Source organism: Sorex araneus, chromosome 2 (assembly GCF_027595985.1).
Source record: "Sorex araneus isolate mSorAra2 chromosome 2, mSorAra2.pri, whole genome shotgun sequence".
Classification (NCBI taxonomy): Eukaryota; Metazoa; Chordata; class Mammalia; order Eulipotyphla; family Soricidae; genus Sorex; species Sorex araneus.
In genome coordinates, this window is record NC_073303.1 from 189,879,123 (window position 1) to 189,900,798 (window position 21,676).

General features: G+C 44.9%; 1 protein-coding gene across 3 annotated transcripts in view; it reads right to left on the reverse strand.

The window, feature by feature from the left end:
• Positions 1–7,998: 7,998 nt before the first annotated feature.
• Positions 7,999–21,676, reverse strand: part of APP (amyloid beta precursor protein) — a 287,309-nt gene continuing 273,631 nt past the window's right edge. For all 3 annotated transcript variants that reach the window (XM_055128150.1, XM_055128149.1, XM_055128148.1), the window contains 3 exons: positions 18,100–18,200; positions 15,275–15,421; positions 7,999–9,008 (listed from right to left, as the gene is read on the reverse strand). In XM_055128150.1, coding sequence (XP_054984125.1) covers positions 8,907–9,008; positions 15,275–15,421; positions 18,100–18,200 — 350 coding nt within the window. In that variant the 3' untranslated portion in view covers positions 7,999–8,906. The remainder of the gene's footprint in view (positions 9,009–15,274; positions 15,422–18,099; positions 18,201–21,676) is intronic.

Below are 21,676 nucleotides of genomic sequence, written 5' to 3' on the forward strand. Positions count from 1 at the left end.
GTTCCTTCCTACACCCTGTGCTTTTGACCATCAGCAGGCGTGTTACATCGATGATCACAATGCCTCTGCATGCTATTAACATCAAAACAAGAATCTGACCTCAGAGACAAGGCCAAGGTTTAATCTATTGCTTTGTAGGGGAGTTACAGTGGTATTTTCCATCTGATTGAGATTACTGACAGACACCGTGTGTAGAGGCAGAACCTACACCGAGACCTGGGCCCCACCAACATCCAGAGAAGTGGTTCTTTTGATCTCTTGGGATTTAACCCCGGAGAAGTGTTTATTCCGAACGTAGGGTTTCTAACGAGCATTAAAATAAGCTTGAAATGGACGCAGGGACTGGGGAGATAGTGCCGCAGGTAAGGCGCACTTGCCTTGTACCCGGCGGACCAGGATTTGATTCCCGGCATTCCATATGGTCCCTGGAGTCTCCCAGGAGTGATCCTGGAGTGCAGAGCCGAGGGTAAGCCCTGAGATCCACTGAATGTGGCCCCAAAAACATGAAGAAAATTAAAATTAAAAAAATAAAAAAAATAAAAAAAATAGGGGGTTGGAGCAGTGGCACAGCGGGTAGGGCGCTTGCCTTGCACGTGGCCGACTCGGGTTCGGTTCCCAGCATCCCATATGGTCTCCTGAGCACCACCAGGAGTAATTCCTGAGTGCAAAGTCGGGGGTAGCTCCTGTGCATCGCCGAGTGTGACTCAAGAAGCAAAAGTAGATAAATAAATAAATAAAAATAAGTGTTATGGGGTGTTGAAGCAAAATCATTAATAAAAAAAAATTAAAAATAGGAAAAAGAAGGAATACAAATGTTGCATTTTGGGGAGATAGGATGGGAGGAGGTGTGGTGAGCGGCCTTCAGCATATAGCTGGCGGCCAAACATTCACATAAACAGGTTGAGAAAGCCATTGTACAAGAACCCGAGACTGGGACATTTTTACAAGAGCAGGATGGTTAGCCAACAGGAACAGATAGACCAGCCTTCTGGATATCTATTGTTATCTCCCCTAGTTGCCCCGGGTGCCATTAGTTACTTCCAGTTTTACCTTAAGGCCATGACTCAAGTAGATTGAAGCCTAAGCATGCACAAGCGCTGTGGAGTTACAATAAAGTAGCTTTGGCTTTTGCTCACCTCTCTCTTTGTGTGTGTGTGTGTGTGTGCGTGTGTGTGTGTGTGTGTGTGTGTGTGTGTGTGTGTGTCTCCTCTTTCCCTTATCACTCTCGCACCCTCTCCTCGTGAACCCCGGTATCCGGTTCCGTGGGACAGGACAAGGAGGCAAGCCTTGTTAGATAACTTTGACCCCAGTCAATGAGAGGCTCTTGGAAAACTCTAGATCTGAACAGCCCTTGAAGGATGCAAGTAGGAAAAATAACATGAAAGGCAAGGCCTAAATTCCGGAGGATCTTTGAGATAACAGGAAACAAATAAAAAAGTGCACTGTGCTAGAACACGTGTTTCTTCATCCTGGATGCATACTTGGTCTGATTATCCTGCATACCCGGGGATCTTTGAAACCATCCTTGTGTGGGGATTTCTTTCCAACATTGGTGATATCAGCCTCTCGGAGGAGGAGAAAAATCACAGCCTCCAACAAACAGAACAAAACTAACCTCATTCTAACAGAGTACACATCACTGGCCTGCTGTGTCCACCACTGATGACCCTTCAGGAACAGAAACGGTGGGGGAGGTGTCTGGAAATTTTGGGAAAAGAAACAATCCTTGAGCCTCTCGGTATCTATATTGTAAACCATAATGCCCCAAAGTAGAGAGAGAATATGGGGGAAATTGAGGCATAGAGGCAGGGGTAGGGTTGGGATGGGACAGGGTCGGGGGAGGGAGGAAATTGAGGCATAGAGGCAGGGATAGGGTTGGGATGGGACGGGGTGGGGGGAGGGATACTGGAGACATTGGTGGTGGATAATGTGCACTGGTGGAAGGATGGGTGTTCCATCATTGTACGACTGAAACTCAAACATGAATGTTTTGTAACTGTATCTCATGGTGATTCAGTTAAACAAAACTGAAACAATCTGAGGGTTGGGGAATGGGATACTTGGAGCAAAACAACAATAAAACAATAAAAACAACAAAGCAACCTCAAAGAGACAGTGAAAGTCTATGCACAAAAATGATACACATAGGTGGAGACTCATAGCTTTTAGCTCTGGCTCCCCAGAGATGCCTTAAAGCTTGCAGGACCAGACATGCAGAAGCATTGCTTCTGGAGAACTAGATGTATGGGAAAGAATTCCTGGGAGAAGGCTGGGAAGTGAAAAGGACATAGATGAAAACGAGAGCTTTTATCAAAAATAGGAAGTAGAGACACCAACTCGTTCCTCTGTCTGCCGCAACAAAATCATCTAGGAAAGAAACTACAGGAGAAACACAGACAGAAGGAAGGGTTTAACTAGGTAACTTTTGTGGACGGGGCCAGGAACCCCTGCAATTCTTTCTGCAAAAAAGCCAGATGTCCTGACTCAGTTTCTCAGCTGGTGATATTTGGCCCCTCAAACCACCTAAATTGAGGAGCACTGTTAACAAAAGTGCCTGGTGCTAATGAAATACTTTCCAACAGGCCAATGACACTAAATCAGAGCGACAAAAATGAAGGAGAGACATTACCAAAAAATCCAGGGCACAATGAAGTCAGTGTGGATGGAATTTAGGCAAGAGAGGAGTAAAAGAAAATCACAAAACCTCCTCAGTAATAAGAACAGATTACATGGCACCTGAAAGGGACCTGTTTCTTACAGAGTGTAATAAAGGGCCCTTAGTAAAAAGAAGGAAAATAGCCAAGACAATGAAAATGAGATTAAGAAAATTAAAAAAAAAAAAAGGAGAGAAGGAGGTTGATACAGAAATAAGGAGAAAGAGGAGAATAATTCCTAAATTGGTAACCCCGAATAAGAAAAAAAAAAGAATGGAACAGAATATTTCAAATTCAAATCCAAGAAAAAGTCGTCCGAGTAAAATAACTGGATAGACAAGTTGCAAGGGTCCCGCGGGTTCCTAAAAAAAATTGACCACAAATAATCAACTCAGCTTCTCTTGCTAAATTATTAGGCTTTAAAGAGGAAAACATTCACGGAGCCCCTGGAGGGAAAAAATGTCCCACAAAGAGAAACAGACTTGACTGATCTTAGATTTCTGCAAAATAACACAGAAAGCAAGAAGATAGCTGAGCAGCAATTCCAAGAAACTTAAGGAAAAATAAACTTCACTTCAACTTTCTAGTTCTTGTGAAAAAACCACATGTGAATCTGTGAGAATTTCCTGAGTACTGAAGGTCCGAGCTTCACCCAAACAAAGGCTGTCTCTGGGAACTGAGGACAAGCTTTTTACTTAAATTTCTCACAGAGTTAAGACTCAAACAAGGGGCTGGAGCGGTAGCATAGCGGGTAGGGCATTTGCCTTGCACGCGGCCAACCCGGGTTCGATTCCCAGCCTCCCATATGGTCCCCCCGAGCACCACCAGGAGTAATTCCTGAGTGCATGAGCCAGGAGTAACCCCTGTGCATTGCCGGGTGTGACCCAAAAAGGAAAAAAAAAGACTCAAACAAATGCTGGAGCATGTATTAGAGAAAAATAGATTAATAGCAGTCATGGATAAAAGTAACACAAATGCAACTGAAAACAGGGAAAAGATGAGGGGGAAGAAATCGGGACAAGACCATTGGCCAATGTCTAGGAGACAGTGTTGCTTAGAAATGACAGGTTGGGTTGGCGGATCACCCTTAAGGGGCAGGTCTGTGCCTAATACCGACGCCCTCAGACTGCAGAGTACCACAGGGTGTGCCCTGGGCCCAAAGGGCCCACACGGTACCACATCCTCTGAATCTCACCTTGAACCTCTGCCCAGGTTGCCTGAGAATTTCCAGGAGTGGATTCTGGGTCACCCAGTGAAACAGAAAAGGCAGATAATAAAAAAGACAAAAGGAAAAGGATTAAGAGCCCCAGGAAAAGTGGCATTACACAAGTAACCAAACGAATAAAAACATGAAGCTTCATAAAAATAACGTACACAGTGGGACAGGCGTGAGAGCACAAAGGATATAGCCTTTGCCTTGAATGCAGTGACCCGGGTTCGATGCCTGGCATTGAATGCCGGGTCCTCTGACCACTGCTAAGAATGATTCCTGAGTGCAGAGCCAGGAGTAAGCTCTGAGCAACACTCAGTATGACCCAAAATGAAAACCAACCCAAACCCACCTCTGCATTGTATAAAAGATACACTTACAATGCAGCAATTAGAAAACCTAAAACCAGGGGACAGTGATAGTACAGTGGCAAAAACGCTTGCCTTGCTTGTGATCAGCTGGGGTTTGATCTCAGCATCCCATATAGTTCCTTGGCACTGCCAGGAGTAATTCCTGAGTGCAAAGCCAGGAGTATCCCCTGAGCATCATGGGTTATGGCTAAAAACAAACAAACAAATAAAAAAACAACCAAAAACCAAACCAAAAAAAAAAAAAAAAAACCAACCCAAAATAAAACCTAAACCCCACAAAAAGAAAAAAACAAAAACCAAACCCAGGGGCTGGAGCTATAGCACAGCAGGTAGGGCGTTTGCCTTGCACACGGCTGACCCGGTTTCGATTCCCAGCATCCCATACGGTCCCCTGAGCACCGCCAGGAGTAATTCCTGAGTGCAGAGCCAGGAGTAACCCCTGTGCATCGCTGGGTGTGACCCCCCCCCCCCCCCGCAAATAAAGCAAAAACCAAACCCAAAAGAGAAAGCTAAAATAAAGGGGTGGATAGACTTACCATTAAATGCAAACAAGAAATAGAGGGACTGTAATCTTATCACCATAGTAGACTTCAAACCCAGAAGGTGCAAAGAGAAAATTCAGTTATAATAAAATGTTCCTTGCACATAAAAAAAGAATACCTGATTTTACTCATAAGATAAATGTAACTTAAAGCTATGTGGAGATGCCATTCCTTACCCAGTGGACTGGTTATGCCAAACTCCCCTAAGTCGCATTGATTTTTTTTTTCTCATTGATCTTTTGTCTGGACATTTAACTGTAGTTTTATTTGATAACACTTCAGTTTTTTTTTGCAAATTATATTATTTCTCAGAACCATCTGGATACCTCTTTTTAATCTACCTTGAGAAATATTACATGGCATTATTCATCCACAATTCTACTCTATGCATAATATTCATAGTTCTGTGTCATGTTTATTAAAATAGGTATTAACAGATTAAACAGCCATATATATCATACATATGTATTTATATGGATTCCTCAGAGTAACATCCCATGTGTTTGAGAAAGTTTGGTGTAATGGGTATGAATGTAGTTACATTAGTGCGACGTGCTTTTGGGTCAGGCAAAATGAAGCGTTAGCCTGTAGTTTACGTATTTGTGCATCTTCATAGAGTAGGCCTATCTAAATGTCCTTAGCAGAGCAAGGGAGATGACTATTTTGTTCTTCACAGAATGGAACTACCAGATGAGTAGACATCAAATATGCTGGCACCACATTTGACACTATAAAATCATGGTCTTCCATGCTTTGCATTTTTAAAAGGTTCTGATCTAAAGATAAAATGTGCTGGCAGAGGTTAGGGAAAATGAAGTCATAAAATTTGCTTATAAATTGATGGACATGGAGAGTATCAGGCTGAGTGAAATGAGTCAGAAGGAGAGGGGCTGATATAAAATGGCTACATTCATTTGTGGGATGCAACAAAACATATATAGTAGAAGACTAATATCCAAAGCCAGGGAAAACAGGGGCTAAGAGGACTGGTTCATGGGTGGATTCTACCATAAGTGGATATGCCGCGGAGGGTAGATAAAATAGAGAAGGGACCAGTGTGACAATAATAGGTGGAAATGATCACGCTGGACAAGAACTGAGCGTTAAAAGTAGGTAAAGGGATAGACACAACAACCTTTCAGTGTTGGTTGCAAACCATAATGCCTAGGGGAGAGAGAGAGAGAGAGAGAGAGAGAGAGAGAGAGAGAGAGAGAGAGAGAGAGAGAGAGAGAGAGAGAGAGAGAGAGAGAGAGAGAGAGAGAGAGAGAGAGAGAGAGAGAGGAGAGAGAAGAGAGAGAGAGAGAGAGAGAGAGAGGGAGAGAGAGAGAGGGAGAGAGCGAGGGAGGGAGAGAAGGAGGAGGGAGGAGGGGAGGGGAGGGAGGGAGTGGGGAAGGATGGAGGGAAAGAGAGAGGTGCTTGACATAAAGGCAGGCTAAAGGGGGTGATGGGAAAGAAACTGGGAACATTGGAAGTTGGAACATTGTATGACTGAAACTCAACTCAATCATAGAACAACTTTGGAACTGTGTATCTGATGGTGATTCGATTAAAAAAAAAAAGAGAAAAAATAGTGCTGGCTGAACCTCAAGTTCACCTGATACCAATGCACAGCAAAAACAGTGGATTCGGGGCCAGGAATGTAGTTGATGGCAGAGCACATGCATTGCCCATGAGACCCCGAGTTCAGCAGCAGCACCACTAAAACCGGAGTCAAGGTATTCTTCTACCTGGGGTGGCCAGGTACCCGCAATTAAGTCATAAACATCATGACATCAGTGACATCATTTTCCAAGAACTCTATAGTTCTCAACTGGGGCTGTTTCTGCCCCTTCCCCAGGGACATTTATTTGGCAACACGTGGAGACATTTTTTGATGATCACAGTTGGGGCGTCTTCCTGGTATCATTTGTGGAGACCAAGAATGCCTTTAGTCAATTCCATCCCCGGCAAATGAGAAATCATTCCCTACAAAACAGCAAGAGTGCCAGAGTTCTGAAACTCTGGGGTGCAGGGAACGCCCATCAACTGGGCTCAAATTTTATTTCACTGAAATGGCTCATCGTTTCCTTAGGAATGTGATCGTCTGGTTGAATGCTCGTGTTTCCCTCCACCCTCACCCCACAACCCTCTGCTGAAATCCTCACGCCCCCCACCTTCCACCTGATCGCATGAAAAGGTGGGCAGTAGCACCGTAGCACTGTCGTCCTGTTGTTCATCGATTTGCTCGAGGCGGGCACCAGTAACGTCTCCATTGTGAGACTTGTTATTACTGTTTTTGGCATATCAAATACACCATGGGTAGCTTGCCAGGATCTGCCGTGTGGGTGGGATACTCTCGGTAGCTTGCTGGGCTCTCCGAGAGGGACAGAGGAAACGACCCGGGGTCAGCCATGTGCAAGGTAAACACCCTACCCACTGTGCTATCGCTCCAACCCAGAAGGTGGGCGACTGGTGAAAAAAAAAAAACAAAAACAACCAAGACTGGAAGAGTCCTCCTGAATGGAACCACAAGTGACTCCGAGTGACTCTTGTCCCTTCCACTGCAGGGGGAGGAATGAGCAGGCAGCCGCCTGCATTCCAGCCCCGCATCCCAGATGTTAGAACCTAGCACCTGATTCAGTTTCCACGAGCTGTTAAATAAACCCTTATTGTTTCTCAGCTAAACGGATAGACTGGGAAGATTTTGTTACAGCAGCTGGAGCAGACTAAGGCAGAGGTGAAGGGAAATAAGAGAAGTAACAAAGTACTCTGGGGTAGTCAAAGGGTGGGCTAGGTCTCTGGAGGATGGAACTTGCGTGGGAGATGCCTTCTGGCTCCCATTTCCTACCCAGACCTTTGGAACAGGATGGAGTCACAGCACTCAGCTCAGTAGATGACATTCACCCGTTTCTCACTCGGCCTATGAGAACGGCTCATCCAAAGGCTGTTTCCATGGAATCATTCCCACCAGCACCTCGGCGGCTCTTCCAAGAATGTGTTTATTTACATGAAAACACCAGTTCATACGAATGGAAGGCAAATCTTACGAAGGGTATGTCCAGCCGGCGCTGTCTCTTCCACTCCTTAATTTTATCTCTTCCCCTTTCAATATTTGCGACGCTAAGTCAAATGTTCGCCGCCAGTTAAAGGACGTTGAATCTGCCTCTTTGCCTCTGCTCTGTTTCCCAAACGCCTTGGACCATTTAACATCTAAGGTCACCCATTCAAAGAAAACTCTCGCCCAGGGTTATTTTCTTTAATTTATTTATGTAATACAGTGTAGAAAGCTATCACGGTCATAAGCAATGATTCTGTACAATCATCTTGCCAAATATTTTTTTTTGGGGGAGAATTCTTAGTAATTTGAGACCAGCAGAGCAACCCCCCCCCCCCCCCCACCCCGACCAGTAAAAGTGCTAACAATGAACAGGGATTCTTTTCTTTATCAAAGATCCAAAGATACATGGACCAAAACAAACCAAAAATATTAGTTTCGATTCTCAATGCCTAATCTGTGCACATAGACAGGCACAAAGGAAATAAATGTGTATCCTTGTAATTTCTATATCACAAATAGAGCAGAAGCAGCCATCTGTACAGTAAAATGCAATCGGGGGAAAAAAAACCTCTTTAACTCATTTGGAATACTTAAAAATGTTTAGCTTTAAAATGCATAGTGATCAGGAAAAGAATACTTAGGCAAGAGAAGCAGCTAAATTCCCACGTTCACATGAAGCGTTCCCCCATCGATTCTTAAAGCATATTTCAAGTAGGACTTAGTTGGTTCACAAACCACAAGAATAATATACAACCGGCTAAAGGGGGCTACGTGATAAATAATCAGGAGAGCATCTATTCATGCACTAGTTTGATACAGCTAAATTCTTTACAGTACACAAAAACCCATTAATAATGTAGTGTAGAGACCAAAATGTCAAGAGAGAGAGAGAGAGGATACATTACTGATTTGTAGATTAATTCGAGTTCAGGCATCTACTTGTGTTACAGCACAGCTGTCAAAAGGCGACCTAATGAGCAAATAAGGAAACAGAAGGGGTTGTTTCTTTCCCCCTTATTCGAGAAACGAACACCGATGGTTTGTGAAGCAATGGTTTTGCTGTCCAACTTCGGAGGCTGCTGTGGCGCTGGTCTAGTTCTGCATCTGCTCGAAGAATTTGTAAGTTGGGTTTTCGTAGCCGTTCTGCTGCATCTTGGAGAGGTGACGCTCCTCGGGGGTCACGGCGGCGTCGACCTGCAAAAACGCAAGGATGAGGAAAAACTGAGCTGGAGAAATAGACCCCTGCAAAGCCGTGAGGCAGAAAGGTCTGTGCCCATCCGAGGAACGCAGATGCTCCATTCTGCCACCAGGTGGCGCTTACTACTCTGCCCTATGGGCTCAGCCTTGCAAATTCCCATGCAAATTCCCAAACTTGGTCTTACACCCCACAGGGCAGTAACTGGATACACCCAGCGCCATAAATGCCAGCCAGCCTCCCTGTTTTCTGGATAAAGTACAAGTAGCCATGAGGCTAGACTTATTTTTTAACTTGAAAAAATCCCAGAGTACCAAAGCTGCAGGGCTATGTCTGTGATTATTTTATTTTATTATTTATTTATTCAGTTTTTGCTTTTTGGGTCGCACAGGGGTGACTCCTGGCTTTGCCCTCAAGAATTACCCCTGGTGGAGCTCGGGGGACCATATGGGATGATGGGAATCAAACCCGGGTCAAGCTGCGTTCAAGGCAAATGCCCTACCTACCCCCTGCACTATCGCTCCAGCCTCTCTCCGTGTTTACTTTAATTTGTTCCCGTGCTTTCACGAGATTTAATATGTTGAGGAGAGAACCATGAATCTTTAAGGTGAAGGAAAGAACGATGCATATCCAAGGGGCTATTATTCGGTACAGAAAATTATCACTGTCATCCCTGTTGCTCATCGATTTGCTCGAGTGGGCACCAGTAACGTCTCCAACGTGAGACTTGTTGTTACTGTTTTTGGCATATCAAATATGCCACGGGCAGCGTGCCAGGCTCTGCCTCGCGGGCGAGATACTCTCGGTAGCTTGCCAGGCTCTCTGAGAGGGGCGGAGGAATTGAACCTGGGTTGGCCACATGCAAGGCGAACGCCCTACCACTGTGCTATCGCTCCAGCACAGAAAATTAAAAAAAAAAAAAAAGAAAGAAAGGAAAAAAAAGACAAGCAGTAAAAGATCTGAAGTTCTAGATTTCTGGGTGAGCTGAGCACGGAGAAATTACAGCAGCAAAATTCAAAATTCAAGAAATTCAAAAATTTGAAATGGATCCTTTGCATGGATGCAGCTCTTTATTTCTGAGATCAGGCCAGCAGTCGGAAAGCAGCATTTTCCTGTCCTGGCTAGCATCAGGTTGGGTGGGAATATTTCTCTCTGCACCGCGGGCAGGAGGCACGGAATTCTCCAAGGTGGGCCGCGGTTCCTAACGCTGGCGTGTCTCAGTCCCCCGTCAGGGCTCGGGAGAGCAGGCGGACCAAGCTCTATGCAGAATCGGACGGAAGCTGCGGTTCTGTCGGTTACTTTTGTGACACGGTGACTCGGGTGATCAAACCCAGGACCGGAGTCAGGAGGCTCAAGCTCGACCTCGGAGTGATAATCCTGCCCCCCGTTTCCTTGGTTAGGGATTGGGGGGGCACACCTGGCTGTGCTCAGGGTCTGCGCCTGCCTCTGTGTTCAGTCTGGTAGGACCTGGGGGCCTTGAGGGGGTGCTGGGTCGGCCATGGGCAACGCCAGTGTGGAACCTGCTGTGCTATTTCTCAGGCCCCGTTATTTATTTAATTTACTTTTATTTTGGGCACTCTGTGGTTTAGATTAGGGCAGGGTCTCAGGCATCAATATTCCGGCAACCCCACCCCCCGCCCTCATGGTCTGTTTTCCTCCATGGTGGCCCTGGTGCCCCGCCCCCGTCTATATCCTCTCTCCCCTCACCCATATTACAATTTTCTTTTCTGTAAAATCATTGGAATAGGGGGAGAGTCAATAGCCATTTAATCAGATGAAGCAGCTTTTCCAGGGAAAGTTAGCGTGCGCTGTAGAGAAAGAGGCTTCTTTTTCTTTTCCCTTTAAAGGAGTGTTTTTTTCTTTTCCTTTCTTTTCTTTCTTTCTTTCTTTCTTTCTTTCTTTCTTTCTTTCTTTCTTTCTTTCTTTCTTTCTTTCTTTCTTTTCTTTCTTTCTTTCTTTCTTTCTTTCTTTCTTTCTTTCTTTCTTTCTTTCTTTCTTTCTTTCTTTCTTTCTTTCTTTCTTTCTTTCTTTCTTTCTTTTATTTTTTTTTGCTTTTTGGATCACACCCGGTGATGCACAGGGGTTACTCCTGACTCTGCACTCAGGAATTACTCCTGGCGGTGCTCAGGGGACCATATGGGATGCTGGGAATCGAACCCCGGTCGGCCAGCCGTGTGCAAGGCAAATGTCCTACCCGCTGTGCTATTGCTCCAGCCCCCAAACTCTGGGTTTAACGCACGCCGGGTACACCTTCTTTGAGCTATTTACCCAGTCTTGCTGCGGATTTTTTGGTCTTGTTTTGTTTGGGGGCCACACCCAGCGATGCTCAGGGGTTACTCCTGACTCTGCACTCAGAAATGACTCCTGACAGGGGTTAGGGGACCCTATGGGATGCCGGGGATTAAACGTAGGTTGCCTGCATATCTACCCAGTGTACTATCGCTCCAGGTCCCTGAGATGGATTATTTTATTATTATTATTATTATTTTTCCCTTTATGGATCACATCTGGCGATGCTCTGCATTCAGGAATTACTCCTGGTGCTCAGGGGATCACATGGGATGTCAGGGATCGAACCCCGGTCGGCCACATGCAAGACCAACTCCCTACTGCTGTATTCTCGTTCTGGCTACCTGCTACAGATTCAAAAGCTCCCATGTATGGAAGATGCTGGAAACATTTCTCCAGCCACTCTCTCAGGCTTCCAGGGACAGGCCTGAGCAACTCCTCATAAGATGCCATGCCCGGGGCTCTCCCAGAGGCCGAGCCCAGCAGCCACCGCCCCATGGAGACTCAGCCTGGCTCTCCCAGCGGGAACAATCACAGAGGTTTTCCCCACCTCCTCCCTGTCCCTTTGATCTGCACCGGGTGTCAACAGATGAGGTCACCTGGGCTTTCACTGGCACCAGTGTCATTAGCCACGGGCTTAAAAACGCCAGCACTGGAGATCAGCACCAGCCAGGAAGGAGGGATGCTGTTTTCCTCCCTACTCAGCTGCCTCCTGTGTGTGGCAGGAAAGCCACATAAGACGCAGGCATGGCTCTGCTAGGCACCGCTTCTCGGCTGAGCTTTTGGGATGGGCTGGAGCCGAAGGGGGGGGGGGGAAGAATCTTGCTAACGAGATCAAAGACACAAGGCAGAGCATCGGAGAAAAGAACACAGCTTTGCTGCTTGATGCTGGAAATAGCGTGTGTCTCCCCTCCAGGAGAGGACAGAGCCTGCAGGTGGCGTTAATTCACACACACACACACACACACACACACACACACACACACACACACACACACACACACACACACACACACACACACACACACACACACACACATACAGGCATTCATTCCCAGTAACCAAGCTAGAAAACCATCCTGAATCTCCATGGCCGGCTAAAGTCACTACATACGCGTGCTGGAATACTACTCAGCGGTTCAAGCGGAGGGAACTAGGCCTTTCGGGATCAAACAGACAGGTCTCGTGGTGATTATACCAAGTCAAGTACTCAAGAGAGTGAAAGGCAATTGCTGAATGATTTCTCGCGTCCGTGAAATATGCAGGAAGCAAGCAGACTGTCAAAACCCAGCAAAACTCCCAGACTTCGTGAAAACAATGGGGGCTGAGAGAAATGGGTAGAAAAACCTTTTTGGGGGGATGGCTCCGTGACGTTGGGGGTGGGTCAAGGACTCCTAGTTACAGAGGTATGAAGCTAAGCCTCTGTAACTCTAAAATGGTAAACTAGTACCCAAACACATTAAAATGGGAAAAATGTCCAAAAAAGCTGCATTTAATTTTTTTTTTGAGGGGCCACAGCAACCGGCAGTGCTCAGGTTACTCCTGGCTTTGTGCTCAGGGCTGAGTGGTCAAGTTATGCTCAGGGGACCAGATGCTGGGCTCAAAGTCAAACACGGGTTGGCCACATACAGGTAAATGCCTCACCCCCTGTACTATTTCTCTGGCCCCCAACTGTACTTGGTTGTTGTTGCTTGTTTGACTTGGAGACACACCATATGGTGTCCAGGGCTCGCTCCCTGCTCTGTGCTCACAGACCGTAGCAACTGGTGATGGGATTTGAGCAGGCATTGACGCTGTGGACGGCGAGTACCTAAACGCCTATGTTACCTCTCTGGCACCCAAAGCTGCTTTTTGGATCACTGTCACTGTCATCCCATTGTTTATCGATTTGCTCGAGTGGGCAGCAGTAACGTCTCCATTGTGAGACTTGTTGTGACTGTTTTTGGCATATCCAATACTCCACGGGGAGCTTGCCAGGCTCTGCCGTGCAGGCGAGATACTCTCGGTAGCTTGCTGGGCTCTCCGAGAGGGGCGGAGGAGTCGAACCCGGGTTGGCTGAGTGCAAGGTGAATGCCCTACCCACTGTGCTATTGCTCCAGCCCTTTTGGGATGCAGGAAAGAATCAGATGCGTGCTGAAAGTAGACTATGGACCAAACATGATGGCTGCTGAGTACCTATATTGCAAACCATAATACCCAAAAGGAGAAAGAGGGAATGAGTCGGCCAGAGAGGTAGGAGGAGGGAAGAAGTGGGGGTGGCGAGAGGGACACTGGGAACATTGGTGGTGGAGAATGGGCACTGGTGGAGGGATGGGTACTCGAACGTTGTTTGATCGAAACATGATCACGAAAGCTTGTAGGTCTGTAACTGTATCTCATGGTGATTCATTAAAATTTTAAAAAAGAAATGTATATAAAATTCATTTTTCAGCCATCGGTATTCAAACATCAGCTGTTTGAATCTTGCAGCTCCTCCCACTCTCTGTTCTACACTGACCCACGAGAGCCAGACGGGCTCCTGAGAACAGTCCCGGGAAGCCGCACCACGCTATTCCCTTAGAGGGTTCTCGCCTCACTCCACGGCTAGTGCGCCCACACCTCGAGACAAAGAGGTTTCAGGGGCTGGAGCGATAATGAAGCGGGGAGGCCGTTTGCCTTGCACACAACCAACCCGGGTTCCATCCCCAGCATCCCATATAGTCCCTTGAGCACTGCCAGGAGTAATTCCTGAGTGAAGAGCCAGGAGTAACCTCTAAGCATCGCTGGTGTGACCCACAAACAAAAAAAAAAAATAAAAAGATTCCAGGTGGAAGTGAGAGTAATAACCTTGTGCATCTTGCTCAGATACTTGGTGTACTGTCCTTTTCTGTGGAAAAGTAAGCCTTTTTTTAAAAAAAAAAAATGGAATCACCCTGAATTACAAAGTCATTCATGATTTTCAAGCTACAATGTTCCAATCCAATCACCAGTGCCCGCTTTCACTACCAATGTCCCTGGTTTCTCTCCCATCCCCCCAGCTTGCCTCTATGGCGAGCACTTTTTGCTTTTTTTCTCTTCCCCTTTAGGCATGGTGGTTTCCTGTGGTTTCCTGTGACTGATCAGGCGTCATTCATATCATTTACCTCCTTTTGGCACTGAGTCTTGGTCCAGAGTGACCATGTCCTTGTATAACTATCCTAGTGGTCCCTTCCCTGACCGATCCCCTCTCCCCGGTACTGGCAACGCTCCTCCTAGGGACCAGTTCTCCTACATCTTCATTTCTAGGGAGAAATGTAAGACACTTCACACATTGCATTATTTGACCTTTACCTGGTGTTAGAGAGGTCAACACAAAGTAAAAATTCTAGGACTAAAAGGATTTAAACCTAAACACCTAATCTTTGAAAAAGCAGCACCCCCCACTCTAAACTTTCTAATTTCTGCTCAGGTTTTCCTTTTGTGGTTCATTTTTCTGTTTTGTGTTGGGGCCACACCCGGTGGTGCTCGCTCCTGGCTTACTCCTGGTTCTGAGCTCAGGGCTCGCTCCCGATGGGGGTGGGGGGTCAGGAGACCAGATGTGGTCCTGGGATTGAACCCGGATAACTTGGATCAGCCACATGCAAGTGTCCCGCCCGCTCTACTATCTCTCTGGTTCTGCTCCAGTTTTCTTTGAAATGTTTGAGAATAGTCACAATTTTTTTTAAAAGCCAGGTAACGTTATTATTGTTTTGATATTGCAATAGGAATTATAATAAGCTATGCACAACTCGAGGTCTTCATTTAGCATTAAACTCCAAGGCACTGATTTTAGTCTTTGTCAGTTGGAATGAATAAAAAACAAAGCAAGCGAAGAGCTGTCATGGAACACCAAGTAGGAATTTCTTTTTTTCTCCCAAGAAGAGATACTCAGATGGTTCGTAGCACACTGCCACGAACATTTTTCCCCATGTAGTTTTTCTTTCATGCCCACATGCAAACATGCAGCCCATTTTCCTACCTCCACCACGCCGTGATGGATGGACGTGTATTGTTTCTTCTTGAGCATCACCAAGGTGATAACAATCACTGTTGCTATGACAACACCGCCCACCATGAGTCCAATGATGGCACCTTTGTTTGAACCCACATCTTCGGCAAAGAATACCTGGAAGACGAATACAAAGAAAAGGGTCTGTAGTGGAGGAGGTGTGCAAAAAGTACAAAGTCTAGAGCATGGGAGAATCAGCTAGTCACACCATTATTTGGGGCTTCCTGGAAAATTCAAAATAGTCTTACTTCTCAAAACTGATACTTGTAGTCCACAGAGGGACAGATGGTTCTGTTCCTGAGTCTACTTGCCTTTCTCCACTCATGTCCTTGGATAAAACAGAGGCCAGTGGAAACCTGACTCAAATCTCTGGCAGGGGAACATTCTCTTGAGTTTTCTTGGATCTTGATTACATATGAAGGTTGGTACTTCCCAGTCCCAGCTGGTTTCAAACCAAGAGACCTGATGCATGGCACCTGATTTAACACACACCTGCGTCCCAGTTTCCCTACAGGTTGAGTCTTTGGCAGCAGGTGCTCAGGGGCCGTTTCTGGTTCTCTGCACTGGCGTCACCCCTGGAAGCACGTGTGGGACCATAAAGTATCAGAGACTTTAACTGGAGTGGGCGGGATGCAAAGCACCATCTCTCCAGCTCCAGAGGGGAGTTTTGAGTATAAAGATAAGTCTTCTGATGCACAGGAGTTCCATGGGAGAGACATCTCGCTACCTAAGTTTACACACAACAGTTTACTAGGACACTCAGGAACTTTGAGAAGCTTCATGTTATAAGACAGTTTTTTTTTTAAAAGCAAAAGCAGTTGGTCACAAGATAAGGGTTTTAAAGGTCAATAATTCCTACTATCTTCATACATTGTCCATTGTCTCCAGAAATCCAACAGATTATGTTGCCTTAGATATATAAGGAATTGACGGCATTCTAAAGAAAAAAAAATTCAGTGCAAAATGCTTATTATCGTACATTTTTTTGCACATTGTTTAGAAAAAGCAAGTCACTGCTTTTCAAGCCAACCTACTTGAATGAAATTATAAAAGCACATTGCAACTTCCACAATCTTCTACCACACTAAGTACGACATGTACCATTTTGTTAGGTAAATGAATGAAAACAACTTTCTCATAGTTCTCTTTGTACTCAGATTAGAAAAATGACCAATTTTCATAGTCAGACTTGACCTTCCAGCAATCTTGAAAAGGCAATATAAAAAATGCAGCAAATGAAGCAAATATTTAAAAGGATTTCTTTTTAACTTGGAGAAGTCTAGCTGCAACAAAAATGAAAGTGGTTTATAATTGTTCTCCTTCCTAAACGAATATGCCAGCTCCACATTTTTCTAAAAAAGCAAATCATTAATTAACTAACGATACAAGTGTGAAGTAATCAGGACTACATGCAAGGCTGGCCATCTTCCTGTGTCTTTAAGAAAATACTGTAATTCTGTAATATTCGTTACACTAATTATAGTACATTATCTTATCAACGAGTTCAGTAGAGGGAGTTGATCCTCTTAATTGCTGCACTGTTATTAGTCACTGTCGCATTACAGGAGCTGGTGTCATTGTGGAGACAGGCTTTATGACACATGCATCAGGGAAGATAGATCGGTACATTAATCTTCAGCTCAGTGTCCCACACGCTCCCACTTTTGGAAGTTCCCCCCAATTTTATTAATCTCTTCAGCATCTGGATCAAGAACAGCCCTGATTATGTGGTCATTAATGCCAATCAAGGAACCACGCTCCAAAAAAAGCAAAATGGGCTTTCGTAGAAAAGATGATAGGACTGAAAATGCACAACAATTTTTGAGCTGCTCTTATGTATTCACAACTGCAAAAGGGCGTAAATAATTTCAAGACATTTCCTTTGGTCTTAAATTTATAATATTTGGATTGATATATTTTACTGATGATGATTAGAAAGATAATTTCTTCTTGAAAGAAATATACAGACACATAAACAAAATTTCTGAAATCAAGAACTTCTCAAGTCTTAGTCTGAGAAACTGTTCCCCCCACTACCCCAGGGCATTTTCTGAGAATTTTATCACCATTTTTTGGTTCATTCCTGAATGTATAATTACATTGCATCACAAATTTTAATTTAACCTCCTTATTCTGCTTCCTGGGTAAGATGGAAAGAACCTGAACAGAAAGCAGGATCTGGCTAATCAGAAGTGACTGGTAAAGAAACATAACAATTCGAGCAGCCCTGTGTTTTGACTATTCCAACGCTAGCATTGGGCAGCGAATGCCATGTCTACAAAAGGAACCTGTGGCCTGCCTTGTCCACCTCCTGCCTCTGCCCACCTTGTAGAGGTCCAAAACTTCTACCTAGAGGGGCACTTCCAGGATAGAAGTTGGGGAGGAGATGGAAAGAGAGGTGAGAAAAATGATGAACAAACGTTATAAACGTGAATGTCAACAGTCATGAAAACACTTCCCGGAAAGCAAGTAACATAGGTACACATTTGAGATTTTGAACCTATTCTATAGACTCAATTTCCTAGAAAACAAACTGGAACTTAACAAAAATGGTTGCATCACACAAATTCGTTTGCTTTTGAATCCTGTGAGGACTTGGTTGCCTTCTCAATTGAAAGGATCCCTCAAAAAGAGGCTCTTTTGCTGTGCTTCATGTTTTCATGACGATCCTCTAGGCAAGCATTTCATTCGTGTTTCTAGCTTTCCTTTAACTGGCTAGCAGGCACGGGGTGAGTAAGAGTGAATATGTGATTTGCCAAGAAGGGTGGCACCAACACATGGCTTATTTCACGTACCAGCTTTTGATGATGAACTTCATATCCTGCGTCGTGTCGGAATTCGGCATCCATTTTCACCTCCGAGATCTCTTCCGTCTTGATATTTGTCAATCCCGAACCTGCATTGGACCAGAAGCATGAGACCACAGTGAAGATATGCAGGAGAACTCACAAATGCTACTGAGGAATAAATAAGAGCATTACAGCACGAAGGCTATCCACATCGTCTTTCCAGACTTGAAGGTGGAGGAACATGACTTCAAGAAAAATGGCCCTCTCCACACCTTGAAATTTGTGATGATTGTTGCACAGCGGTTGGGCATTTGCCTTTCACGCAGCCAACCCGAGTTTGATTCCTCCACCCCTCTCGGAGAGCCCAGCAAGCTACCGAGAGTATGGAGCCCGAGCGGCAGAGCCTGGCAAGCTACCCGTGGCGTATTGGATATGCCAAAAACAGTAACAATAAGTCTCTCAATGAGAGATGTTACTGGTGCCCGCTCGAACAAATCGATGAGCAACGGGATGACAGTGACAGTGTCTCTTTTAGACGCAAAGAAATGAAAGTGTCAGGGTATTTTGAAGTTAAAACTTGTACTTTCTTTTAGGACATACTATATATATTTTTTAAAGCAGGGAAAAATAAGAATTAAAAGCTAGTTGGGAGCTTGGCAAGGATTTGTTCTTAGAATATTCTGGCTTGGATTAGGGGCTTTGTTTAGCCTATTAAAGGCCCTTTTTCATGTGTCCTTATTCCTTTAGAAAAAAATAATAAGAGGCTTAAAAGTGAGCATTAATTACCTGGCAGAACAAAACTCTTACTTTGGGGCTTTGTTCCAATTACAAAGAAGTTATGTTCAAGCCACGAAGCGCTGCAAAAATCCTATCTTTTAATTCAGGAATTTGCTTTATAGACACCGAGTATTATTAGTTCATCTGCTAAATAAAGCAGATGAAGGACATCATTTTACTTGGGTTACACATTACAAGTGGCTTCAGCTCAAATAGGACCTAATATCTCACTCTTGATGGAGTCACTGTGACAACCTTACAAGGTGCTACGAACCTTGTCACACATCTAGCTGAAACTGAAACGCACAACGTCCACATGATGTTCCAGTCAAACAAGAAGGATCACAAAAGAAAAGGAGGATAATTTGACGGGAAGCCATAGGGGTTGTGACATCGCACAGACTTCCCATTCTCGACTCATTCATCTTCTGAAAAAAAAAAAAAAAGCTTCTATGGAAGAACCTATCTGAAAATGGGACTCCAGATCAAGGTCAATCTACCCGCTCTAAGCTATTGTCTCTCCCTTCTGCTTAGCAGAATGTCATTTTCTTATCCCTGGCCAGCCAGTCATTTTCTACTCTCCAGAGTTCCATAAAGGTCATGGCAAATGGTCCTATGATTCCACCCTCAGGTTTTCTGTCTGGGTAAGCAGGACTTGGACTTGGGTAGAGAGCTGCACAAATCTGGTTTAAGAGAGTCCAAAGATTTGCTGCCTTCCTTCTCTCTGAGACGGAACATCATTCCTTTGCCAAGATGATAAACTGCTTTCCAAAGAATAGCGTGTGGAAATGTGATCGTTGGTGACTTCTCACACTAGGGCTGCAAGGACACTTCAGTTTGCTTCTTAATTTCCTCCCTGCAGTCACCTGTGCCGGGGAAAGCCAGCTGCCGTGTCAGGAAGGAGCTGCAGCAGCTCTTGACTGAGACCTCTGCACAACTGTCTGAAAATCTTGGAAATGGACACCCCGGCAACCAGAGAAGCTTCTGGTTCTCAGATAACCGCAATTCTGGTAGATGACTTGATTGCAATGTTATGAGGCCCGGAGCCAGACTCACACAGCCATTTCAAGTCAGAATTCTAAATATTATAAGGGTTTCTCAGTCATGATGCTATCTTATGTGTAACAACAGACAACTACTTTAAGGGCACCATAGCACTGTTGTCCCATTGCTCATAGATTTATTTGTTTGAGCAGGGCACCAGGAACGTCTCCATTGTGAGACTTGTCACTGTTTTTTGGCATATCGAATACACCATGGGTAGCTTGCCAGGCTCTGCCATGCGGGCGGGATACTCTCGGAAGCTTGCTGGGCTCTCTGAGAGGGACAGAGGAATCGAGCCTGGGTCGGCTGGGTGCAAGGCAAATGCCCTACCCACTGTGCTATCGCTCCAGTCCAACTTAGGGGACTCAAGAGTAATCTGATGCTTTTCTCATCTGATGTATCTTGTGCTTTAACTTCCCTTTCTTAGATAATTTTTTAAAAAAATATAGACAAAAAATGAGAGGCACAATCAAAACAGGCCAGTTTTCCTTTCCATCTCAGTACCGGTTCTCTGACTGATTCCCCCTGAGCCCCAGGCTGCCCCAAGAGCTACATTTATTTCTTTTATTTTCTTCTCTGAGGAATCAGCATTCCCCGTGGTCCCCTCACTTTCAACTTATTCTAATACCTAAAATTTTAGGAACTCCTCATTTTTAGCAAGCTGTGGTATTAACTCTTTCATTCCTCATAGGTGATATATATATATATATTTTTAATCTTTCAATAGGCCCTTTGAAATCATAGTCCTTGTACAACCACAGCAATTTCTTATATTCCATCCTTTCCCAATTTCCAGGGTCTTGCCATGCATTGGCTGAAACTGTATTTCTAAGGTTTTATTTATTATTTTTGATTTTGGGGCGACAGCCAGCTGCACTCAGGGCTTACTCCTAGTTCTGTGCTCAGGGATCACTTGTGGTGGGCTTTGGGACCATACAGGGTGCTGGACACCAAATCTGGGTTGGCTGCATGCAAGGAAAAACGCCTTATCCATTGTTCTATCTCTCTGGCCCCTATTTCTAAAACTCTCTTGAATAGTCTTCCTTTCATTATTTTTAACTCTCACTGTCATCCCGTTGCTCATCGGTTCGCTCGAGTGGGCATCAGTAATGTCTCCATTGTGAGACTCGTTGTTACGATTTTTGGCATATTGAATATGCCACGGGGAGCTTGCCAGGCTCTGATGTGCGGGCGGGATACTCTTGGTAGCTTGCCGGGCTCTCCGAGAGGGACAGAGGAATTGAACCCGGATCATGTGCAAGACAAATGCCCTAACCGAGGTGCTATCTCTCCAGTCCATTATTATTATTATTATTATTATTATTATTATTATTATTATTTATTTTTTTGGTTTTTGAGTCACACCTGATGATGCTCAGGGCTGACTCCTGGCTCTACACTCAGGAATCACCCCTGGCAGTGCTCAGGGGACCATATGGGATGCTGGGAATCGAACCCGGGTTGGCCGCCTGCAAGGCAAATGCCCTACCCGCTGTACTATTGCTCCAGCCCTCTAGTCCATTATTTTGAACACATTAATTTATTTTTTAGGGGAAGTGTCACACTCAGTGGTGCTCAGGGATCCATATTGGTGCTGACGTTGGCTGTGTGCAAGGTAAGCGCCCTACCTGCTCTACTCTCTCTCCACCTCCCTTATTAATTTTTTCTTTTTGATTTGTGGAAGCAAAGAAGAAGAACAACAAAAACATCAAATCCAAATTCTTCTAAACCCACATTGTCTCTAAAAAAAAAAAATTCCAAG